Here is an 11,594-nt window from a genome sequence, read left to right on the forward strand (position 1 = left end):
AACAGAGAGATACAATTAAATATCATGATGAATGGTCGGAAACATATATAACGGAGAGATACAATTAAATATCATGAGATACAATGTAGATATTCTCAAGCATATATATATATATAAAAGAAAGGGTAGCAGCCGTACCATGCATATAGACAATAGATGCATGACGATGATGTTCAAGGCAGGACAAGATTGGATGAACAAGGCCCAATAATATGGAACTCCATGTCTTTTTACAAGAGTAATTAAAAATGCAAATTGAGTAATGATTTTTAAACTGATAGGGCCAAAACAACTCGAGACCCTTGGATGCCCATGTGAATTGACCGTTGATTTAAAAAATTATTACATTATTTGAGATTTTAGTCAATCACAATTTAACGTGCAAACAAATTATACGTAGAAACAAAATATACGACTCCAGCTGTGATTCCATGGCCATTTAGAGTCTGGGTGGACCCCACACTCTCTTCTCGTCTATCATCACTATGCTATTAAATCCAAGGAGAGTTAAGTTCATGTATAGTTTCAAAACCCATAGCACAACTATAAATTAAACACGTTGTTTCTGGTATGGACGCACCCCCCATCTGATGATGAGACATACACATGAGTCAATGAGCTGTGGGGGCACATTCACATGACTAAGTAACATGGATACAAAAAGAAGAAGATAGCTTTGGGAGGCAGAAGTTATTACAATTTCTTAGTTAAAAATATATATATATGTTCAGTGGCTGTGCTTGACAGCAAAAAAATGGAAATATCTTTGTCCCACAACAGTCCTTTGATTGGCCCAAAGTGTTGAAATTTTCTTCATCCTTATTATTTAAGTAACGATCCAAATTTTCTTCTCCTTTTGTCACTTTCCTTATCCCCTCTCTCTCAACCGAAAAGGTTAAGAGTTCGAGTATCTGAGGGGCATGTTATGGGCAGCGTTGTGTTTGTTTTTAACCTTTCGTAATGAAACAATAAAAAAATAAAAATCTGCTTTAACTTCTAATAAAAAAAATTAATTAAAAAAAATTAAAAATCTGTTTGTGATAAAGTTTCTGAAACTGGAGAATCATTTTTCACTCTTCCCAGAAAAACAAACATCCCCTCATGTTTCATGAGATTAGAGACAGTGCATGTGTGTAGGTGTTTGTTGTTTGTTTTTCCTTCTAGTACTACCGGGTGGCCTCTTCTGGACAGAGAAATTAATTTGACAAAATTAGAAAGAAACAAAAATAAATAAGATAGAGATGTCCACAGGGATATAGGATAAGAGAGAGAGTGTCACACGATACCTAATCCCATCAGCTTGACTTAACCATAAACCAAAAATCCCAATTACTTGAAAGCAACCATACGAGAGAGAGACTTCTTAAATTGCTTCCCCATTTATCTTATTAAACCCCACCCTCTCCGGCAAGGTTAATACAATATATATACATACATACATATATATATATATATATGTCCTTTAACAACTTAGAACTCAATATGATGGAAGTAGGAGAGACTTCTCCATCACCACTACCATCAATAGCCACCAAAACTGAGCCTGTCACCAGCAGTCCCGAGCGGCAACCAATTATTCCGAAGAAAAAGAAGAAGATTAAGAATGGTAGAAGGTTTAGTAATGAGCAGATAAGGTCTCTGGAGTCCGTTTTCAAGTCGGAAGCAAAGCTTGAGGCGAAGAAGAAGGTGCAGGTGGCAAGAGAGCTCGGTCTGCAACCTCGCCAAGTAGGCATATGGTTCCAGAACAGAAGAGCAAGGTTGAAGTCGAAGCAAATAGAGCACGAGTACAGAATACTCAAAGCCAATTACGATACTCTAAATTCTCAATTCGAGTCCTTGAAGACAGAGAAGCAGTCCTTGCTCATACAGGTACTCCTCTTCTTCTTCTTTTAATATGCATGTTTTCGTAGAAGCGGAATGAAAACATAAGATTCATGTCCCGTGTTACTGTTTATTTAAACAGAGTAAACATCTTATTTTCTTCTGAACATGCAGTTGCAGAAGCTAAGTGATCTGTTCAGAAAATCTCGAAATGGAGGCGAGGAGGGAAGCAAATATTTGGGAGGAAATAGTGTAGATATTGGCTCGGATGATGGAGATCATGCTTATTGTGAGATCAAAAGAAATCCAAGCTATTTAAATGAAGGATTGGACGAAGAAATGCTAATGTGTTCGAACGATGATGAGAGAGGAGAGGCTGAGTACTTTGTGAAGGAAGAAGAAGTAGTACTACCAGAACTTCTTCTAAACAATATGAGCGATCAAGCAAATTGTTCCTCGGCAACACCTGAAAAATGGTGCAGTTTTGATGGTACTTCAGGTGGCCTTTTTGATCACTCATGTGGGAGCAACTCAAATTGGTGGGACTTGTGGGCTTGACAGATGCACTCCAACTTCCAAGGCTTTAATTATTTGCTCAAGACCTTTCCCAATTAACCTCAGATAGATTCAATGTATTTCACTAATTTAGATTGTGTATATGTATATATGATAGAAAAGAGAGAAACAACAAATGATCATAAATAAATAAAAAAGGTTAGGAGAACTTGGGAAAGAGCAGCATTATTTATATATGTCAGTTCATATGCATGTGCTTCGGCAGCAAGATTGCAAGATCATGAGTTTGTACATGTATTACACCTAGCATTAAGTGCATAGAGAATGTATATGAATTAATGCTCTGAATTTAGCCAGCAGTTTGAATTATCGTCATGTGTTTGTTTTAAGCTTCAAATTCTTCTTTTGAGCTAGTTAATTACAACCAAACCAAGCTTGGTGGAGTACAACTCATGTTAGGAGAATACAATCCAAGGGGTTAGCTTATATGGGTAAGTCACCTCTAATGTCTTGAGAAGTATCAGGGTGAACACAATCCAAGGGGTTGACTTATATGTGTAAGTCACCTCTAATGTCTTAGGAAGTAGCAGATTTATGGTTCGATTTCTCTTGGTGTAGATCCGAACTAAAACTCATTTGGCTTGTTGAGCTCGAACTGATGCTCAAGCACAGTGTTTCTATTTATTAAAAAAAAAAAAAAAAAAAAAAAAAAAAAAAAAAAAAAAAAAAGGCAAAATTAGTTAAAAATCTAATAAAGAGTCAACAGCCATAAGGATCCTTTTTGGATCCATCGATCATCCTCATAACTTTTATACGGAGTATAAGTTTTGAAAAACACTGGCCTCAAGAGATTCTTATTGAACTTTCACCTGAAATTGCAAGGTATGAACTCAACATATATATTGAAATTGCATATTTGAAAGCTGTGTTAATAATTGTAGCCCTGTAAGTTTTAGAAGTTTATAGAGCTTAACATATTATCTAAGGAGTTATAAAATCTAGGTAGATTTCGACTTTAAAAACATGACATGTGAAAAATATGTATACAAACTAAATGGAGAAAATGCTATAAGATTGTTGTTCTAAAATAAATAAACTAGATCGAGAAGATAAATAGGAAAGTGAATGTAGACTATAAATACCTTGAGTAGTTGCCCATCAAAACCAAGTTAACAAGTTTAGCATTCCAATATCCAAATCCTTCAAGACTGAGACCAAGTGCTACCCGCCATTAAATGAATTTTCTTCCGAAGTGTTATACGTTTCTTTGTAGTCATGTATAAATCATAAATTATACCGTCTTCTTTTATTGGAGTCAAATGTGTACTTTTCTCCTTAAATTAACAAAGAGTGGAATCCCACTGAATATTATCAGGTATATCCTGTACATGTAAATATATAAATTCAATTGTATAACATTATTTATTTAAATTCTATTTTGTAAACCATTATTTATTTAACTGTACAATAAAAAAGAGAACGTAATTTGAATCAACCAAGTGCCCAAAACACCATTAGAAGTAATAAAAGCATTACTCAAAAAAAAGTGGCCAAAATTACAAGGAAACACAGTTACCACATCTTGGCTACGAAATATTTTCTCTTCACTAGATTATTTAATTTAAAAATAGTGGCCAAAATTATTTAATTCAAATGCTAAGTCCCGGGCCCTTCACTAGATTTGAATTGGTGATACTATCTCTGGGCCCGAAATATGCCTTCCTTCAATTTTGCAACACCATTAACTAAAACGAAAATTATTTTGAAAGTCAAAAATTTAGCCAATTTTTCAATGCAGGAGCGAAGATGAAACTACGAAATTCACATGAATATGTCTTTATATGCTTTTATGACATTTACTCTTAACTATAGATCCGCCCATTCTCTTGATGAATTTACTCTTACCTATAAGATTGATTGTAACTACTCATATTCCAATTTGTTAATCATTTATTTAAATTAGGCCCTGTTTGTTAATATTATTGTTGTTTATCGATTAGGCCAATTTTACAAAACCAAAACTACAATTATGACTTTTTTTTTCTACTTTTTTTTTTTTTTTTTTTCAGTATATAAAAAACAGAGAGTTAAGAAACAAAATAAACATCATTCACTATGGCTTTAGATAAATAAGAGGGTCATTTATTTCACTAAAGATCAATAAGTTTTTTACGAGCACCCCATTTGCTAAGGTTGTGAGCAATCTTGTTAGAGGATCTAGGAATTGAATGAAAAGAGAGAGAGTTGGGTGTTTATATATTTATATACACACACAAAGGTAGTAAGGTAGTAGACTTTAAGTCTATAAAGATCGATGGGCTACCAAACTTTGATCAATAGCCACAAAACTTCTATATAAATCTAAATCTTCATTCTTGCATTTTTTTAGTGGGTCTTCATAATGAATATCTTAAAATATTACTTAAGTAATGAGTACCTTTCAAAAAAAAAAATTTGATTGGAGTAGTAATTTGTTACCTGTAAGCCATTATATTATTATTTTGAAACTTATGTTAATTGTTTAAAAGTAGTTTAAAGTTAACAAACATGGTTTTTGTTTATTATTTTTAAAATAAGACAAATATTTTTATATTATCAAATAATATATTTATTTATCCATAAACTAAAATTACACATAAACACTTTTTATATTTAAACTTAAATGATAAACAATAAACAAAATCCGTTAACAAAGATTTGATACGCATATATTTATCATTACATGACTTACATGTTCTCTTATAAGGTTAGAATCATTTTCTTAAACGTAGTGTGTGGTAGAAATTTTAACTCCATATGTATTAGTTTTTTAAAAACAGGATTTGCATGCATAAAGCAAATAATATTGATTTAAGTAATTTTTGATATTACAAAGAAGAAAATTCATAAATACTGAATCGTAAGTTGAGTTGATTCAAACCTTACGAAGTTTATTATAAATTTGAATTTTTATATGAGGAAAATATTATTGGCCTTCCACTCGGTAACATTGGACTTTATTTGGGTTTTTTTTTTTTGTCCCCTTAAATACAATGACGCAGTTGTACATTTCTCAAATATATAATGGAAAAAAAAACGCTAGACTTTGTGTCATTTTATTAATTCACAAATCAAGTGGAAACGTAAATGGTAATATTTAATTAAGTGCTTAAGTCAAAATATATCAATAAGTGATTGTTTAATTAAGCGTGTTGATAACACAACTTAAATATGCATATAAGTTATATTTTTTAAAAAAAATTGAAATTGTAAGTGAAAATGACTTCATGAATGCCTCCACTATTTATATTGATACATATGAGTCTATATAAGCATGGCAGAGTCACTTGTAGACCAATTGGGAAACTCAATTTTTTTTTTTTTTAATTAACATTTTATAGTTAAATTTTCCTTTATTTGTAATTTTAAAACTCACATTTTATGGATAAAAATTTTCCTTTATTCATAAAATGCTCCCTTCTCTCTCTCTCCAAAAAAAAAAAAAAAAAAAAAAAAATAAGATGTCTTAATTAAAAGTCTGAAATTTAAAATCTAATCATTCTCTTTATCAAATAAAATCAAGAAAAAGTGGAAGAACAGTAGTGGGAGGAAAAGGAGAAGTAAAGAACAAGAAACACATTCCAACATCTTACTCATGATCACGTATATCAAATTTTAAATTTTCTAAGTTTTTAGGGTTAAGATCTTTTATTGTGATCAACTTCAAATATATCAATAGATGAATAGTTGATGGTTGTGAATATCGATGATTATTATTTACGATTTTTTTTTTTTTTAATTGATACTGAAACATCCTCTTCAATGAATTATTTGTGAGAAGTCCATCCTCTTCAATGAAGTGAAAAGGGAAACAAGTTTCTAGTGACTAAACCTAAATGACACTGTTTTATAATTACCATAAATTTTTTTGTAAAAAAAATAGTCATCAATCCATTAATTACTATTAAATTATGAAAGCTCCCTAAATGATTAACACAAGGTGTTTAAAGATTCAGCTCTTGTAGTACAACAATTGTTACTCTGGACACCTTTTACTTGTTAAAAGAAGCACGAAGTTCATGAAAATCTCGAAAGGAGGCGAGGAGGGAAGCAAATATTTGGGAGGAAATAACATAGATATTGGGTCGGATTATGGAGATCATGCTTATCGTGAGATCAAAAGAGATCCATGATAATGAGTTTGTACATGTATTATATCTTGCATTAAGTGCATAGAGAATGTATATGAATGCTTTGAAATTATTCAGCAGTTTGAATTATCATAATGTGTTTTAAGCTTCAAATTCATCTTTTGAACTAGCTATGACCAAATCAAGTTTGGCGCAGTACAATTCATGTTGGGATCAACGAAAGGCTGGTGAACGCAATCAAGGATTTGGTCAAATGGGTAAGTCATATGGCTTTAGTGCTTCACGAAGCATCAAGTTCGACTCCTTTTGTTGTAGACTTGAACCCAACTGGTTTATCTTGTTGAGCTCAAGCCGATGATCAAGTCTAAGAGTTTTTGTTTTTTGAGATTAAAAAAAAAAGGTGTAAAATTAGTTAAAAATCAATCTAAGAGTCAACTTCATGAGCCATAAAGATCCATTTTGGGTCGATTTATCATCCTCGTAATTTTTATACATGTTCTCAAGAACACTGGCCTCAAGAGATTCTTATTGAATTTTCAACTAAATTTGCAAGTTAAGAACTTAACATATTGAAAAGTTGCATATTTGAAAGCTGTCCGTTAAGAATTGATGCACATTTAGAAATTTATAGAGGAAACTAAACATATTATATGAGTAGTAGTAAAATCTAGATGCATTTGGACTTTAATTCTAAAATAGTCTAGAGAAGGTAAATAAGACGGTGAATGTGGGTTATAAATACCTTGAGTTACTAATCCATCAAAACCAAGCTAAGTTAAGCAATTTTCTTCCCAAGTGTTCTCATATCTTTGTATACAACTATCTATGTTGTCATGTATTACCCATAAATGTTGTAAGGAAAATATACGCTATAGAAGATAGTATTTTTGTTTTTTTTTTATTTTTGCCCAATTCTTTATTTGAGTCATTTCAAATTGATTAGAGGCATACGTCTCTTCTAAATTTTTAATATACTTTATATTTATCAAAAATATAAAATAGTATCAGTGTGAAAACCAATTTGAAGATGGTATTAGTACACATGCATATAGTATCTTATTTAAGTCTACTGGAACATCATTTGAATCCACAAGTACCCAAAACACAATTAGAACTAATAAAAGCATTACTAAAAAAAATTGACAATAGCCAAAATGACAAGGAAAGGTAAACACTCACCATTGGGGCAAAGGAGGGAGACTGGGGCTACATATAGGCTGGGTCTATTTTAAAGTCGCTCAAGGCTAGCATATGTAAAGCCTAGCCCAACCCATTCACTAGATTTTAATTTGTCATGCTATCAATAGGCCCAAAATATGCCGTGATTCAATTTTGCAACACCATTAACTAAGGGGAAAATTATTTTGAAAGCTAAAAATTTAGTCAATTTTTCAATGCAGGAGCAAAGATGAATATATAAGATTCACGTGAATATGTCCTACTTCTAACTATAGATCCTCCCATCCTCCAGATGAATTAATGTATAAGATTAATTGTTACTACTCATATTTCAATTCGTTAAACATTCATTCAAGAACTTAACTAAAACAAAGACTTGATATGTATATTTATAGTTACAAATTGTCACTAATTTGTTTCTTTGACTCTACGGTAATGGTAAAGCAATTAAGTTTAGTGGTAGTGTTGTTGGGATTTATATATCCTGGTATAGTAAATTTCTGTTTGGATTAAGGTGACATGTGTTCCTGACGTTTCTGAAATATTTATGTTTTATACAATTGGTGAATTCAATGTATTATATTTCGATTCATTATAGAATTGATAGTGTCCATTTGATTACAAGAGATATTTATATATATGTATGTAATGGCAATCAATGCATGATATATAAATAGTAATCATAAATGGTTCATAGTCGGTAATTATGGATGGACTCATAATTAATTAAGATTTGAACTGGATCTGCATTAGGTTGAGATATATTGCGAGAGCCGTCGTATGCAATTGCTCCTTATCACCGTCATGGCATTTGACTTTTAAGTATGAGAAAATTATAGAATCTTTTATTAATTAATAATTACTTTGATTTGTTCGGCGGATTCTTCGGGATCCTTAGACCGACACTTTGGGTAGTTATGTAATTAATAATTAGAGGGTTATATTTTCAATATTTGCATCATTACTACTTGTATTTATTTTTAATTGATTATGGTTGATCACAAAGTAAATTCGAAGGCCTTCGTGTGTTTTTAGACAAAATGATTTATTATATATTTATTTATTTAAATTATTAATTTTTTCAAACAAATGTTTAATTGTGATCGAGCCAGAAATAATCAAAGGTATCAAAATAAATATATTAATTAAGTAGTCGGATTGATAGCTTTATTTATCCGATAACTAATTATGCATAGAAGGGTCGAAGTGTAATATTGACTTAAAGGTTATTTATTATTTAATTGGAGTTCAATTAATTTCTTTTAGTGGAGTAGAAATTAATTTATGAATTAATTGAATTGGGTCCGTGGACCGGGCCAATTATTAATTCATTATAGCCAATAAAATAATAGGCCCAATGGATTCTCACTCATAGCCCAACTTGATATTGGAATCATATTAGATTTGAGACATGTAAATTAGAGATTGAGAAAGATTCGTTATTTCCTTTTCTTTACCTTTATGTTGCCTATAAATATATATGGTCTATGTATATTTTAGGGGTGATTTTTAGAAGAAGGAAAAAAGGAATTTATTTTCTCTCTCTAGAAAATTAGGGTTTATGTTCTCATCTAATGGAGGCTCCCACAAGCCTAGTTTTCCAAAGTCATTCATGGAGGCTTATAAGTGATTCCTAAAGGCAAAACAATTACTAAGAAGATGAAGATCCAAGAAGAAGGCATCTTGCTAAGGGATCTGCAATAAGTGAGAACACTCACTTTAGAGGAAAGATTTAAAGGTTTACTCAGACCTTTGATGTAAGTATTCAATCCATTAATTGAATGATACATCATATTTTTATTTTTGCATAAAACTTGTCTTTATGTGATGAATCAAGATCTATGAATCAAAATCCCTCGAAAAGTTTTTAAAACTTGCACGTTTCCCAACAGTGGTATCAGAGCATAGTTTGATTCATTACTAGAGATCATGATTTTATGAAAATTCATCATTCATGGATCCAATTTTGATATGCATATATTTATTTATTAATGTATGTTGATGTATGAATTAATATATTGATATATATTGATACATGATGATGTATGTATAATTGTGAATGGATGATGATATGTGTTTTGGGCCATGGATGAAGCTTATAGGAATATTGAATGTAATTTTATCTTTGGATGAATGTATATAAGGCTTTGATTTAGCCGTTTGAAAGTTCAATGATGTAATTTAATTTTTTTTATTGTATTTCAAAGTGTAAATATTTTTTAAAGCCATGTAATATTCATCAAAGGGTGCTATGAAGCTTCAAGGAGGTTCAAGAGGGTTAAATTAGGCTTCAGGAATTTTCTAAAAATTTTTAGAATTTTTCTGGGATTTTTCTAAATTTTGAAGGGGCTTAATTTAATTTCTGGAATTTTTTCGACGTTTTCTCCGGTCGCCGGCGGCGAGGGCAGCACCGGAGGTGGGAGGCTGATCAGGTAAGGCACAGTACATATGCGCTTGGATCAGCAGCCATTGGATTACAATTAGAGGCTAAGAAATAATCAGGTGTTTCGCGGCTGGAATGCACCACCAATGGACTGGCGCGTGAGGACCACGCGCCAGAGGTAAGTCAGCGCCACATGGCGCGTGCCAGAGCGTGGAACGCGCTGGCAACTTCCCCACGCGCGTGGGAGCGCGTGACACGCGCCCTGACCTCCTCCCAGCTCGTGCAGGCGCGTGGGAGCGCGTGACACGCGCTGGAAACCTCCTGGAGTGCTTGCAGGTGGTGCAGATGGGTTTTGAGGCGTCCAATTGTGTCTGGTGGCACGTGGGATCGAGTTACAGCCTCCTGCAGGTATATACAAGCATTTGGAAGACCCTTGTGCAGTGATTAGAGCAATTAAATGTTAAAAGCTAAATCCATTGGCCATTTAAATTGCTTCTGTCTGTTATTTATTTATTTAACTGATGCATGGAATAATTAATTGTTTATTATTATTATTCATGCATTGGATCCATGATATTTAATTAAATGACTTGATTTATATTAATTAAATTATGAAAATTAATTGGATTTGATTATTAATTAATTTGAGTGCACTTATTGGGAAACGAAAAATTATTTTTGTAAATTATTTTTAAAGTGTGTCTCAAATTAAATATTAGTAAATCGTTTAAAGTCCAAATATTTTCAAATTTTAATTGGATTAAAATCAAGACGTTTTGCATGCATCATATCATGTATTTGAATAAATTGAAAACCCTAATTATGAATGATTAAAAATTGAGTGGGAGCGGGGATTTTTATACATTGCCCCATGGCCTTCGTTATTAACACCGTTGTAATTAGATCTTCAGAAATAAGGCCCCACGCATGATTTGAAGAGTCTTAATATTACAAGAATGGTTGTCTCATGAAAATTAAAATATTAAATGTTCATTGTAATTAGATCTTTAAAAATAAGGCCCTACGCATGATTTAAAGAGTCTAGATTATAATGACAAGATATTTAATGTTTTATTTTTCATTAGAGTTTTAATAACGTTATACACTCAATCTAAAATCAATAGTGTTAGCTCCCCAACGGAGTGGTCTATATTAGGTGATTTTAGAAAGACTAAACATAATCGGGAATCATTTCATATAGATAGACAAAGCATTGTCTTAAGAGATATGGAGATGATGGGATTTGTCCGCCAATAGTAATAATGAACTTCGCCAACCGAATAAGTTATTGGCGTATTGGTTATCCGATTTTTCATGCAGTGGTTAAGGGATCCACATATTATTATTTTAATGGAAGTGCTCACCTAATAGCAAATGAATCTCTACAATAGTAATAATGAACTCCTCCAACAGGAAAAGTTATTGACATATTGATTGGTTGATTTATTATGCTACAGAGTTGAGGGACCCGCATTAATTAAAAGGGATTATTCACCAATAATGATAGTGATCTCTTGTTCGATTGAGATTTATTATATTATGTGGTAAACAAACTCATTTTAATT

The 11,594-nt window shown here is 32.0% G+C and overlaps 1 protein-coding gene across 1 annotated transcript; it reads left to right on the plus strand.

Annotated features, from left to right (window-relative positions):
- Positions 1 to 1,400: 1,400 nt before the first annotated feature.
- Positions 1,401 to 2,706, plus strand: LOC132271564 (homeobox-leucine zipper protein ATHB-12-like). Its single transcript, XM_059772990.1, has 2 exons — positions 1,401 to 1,869; positions 1,996 to 2,706. Exons 1-2 carry the CDS (start codon positions 1,456 to 1,458, stop codon positions 2,377 to 2,379), a joined length of 798 nt encoding a protein of 265 aa, XP_059628973.1. The 5' UTR covers positions 1,401 to 1,455; the 3' UTR covers positions 2,380 to 2,706.
- Positions 2,707 to 11,594: the final 8,888 nt, after the last annotated feature.

This window comes from Cornus florida, unplaced genomic scaffold (assembly GCF_030987335.1).
Source record: "Cornus florida cultivar Cherokee Brave unplaced genomic scaffold, ASM3098733v1 CherokeeBrave_3.0.0_Hap2_Chr08, whole genome shotgun sequence".
Lineage (NCBI taxonomy): Eukaryota > Viridiplantae > Streptophyta > Magnoliopsida > Cornales > Cornaceae > Cornus > Cornus florida.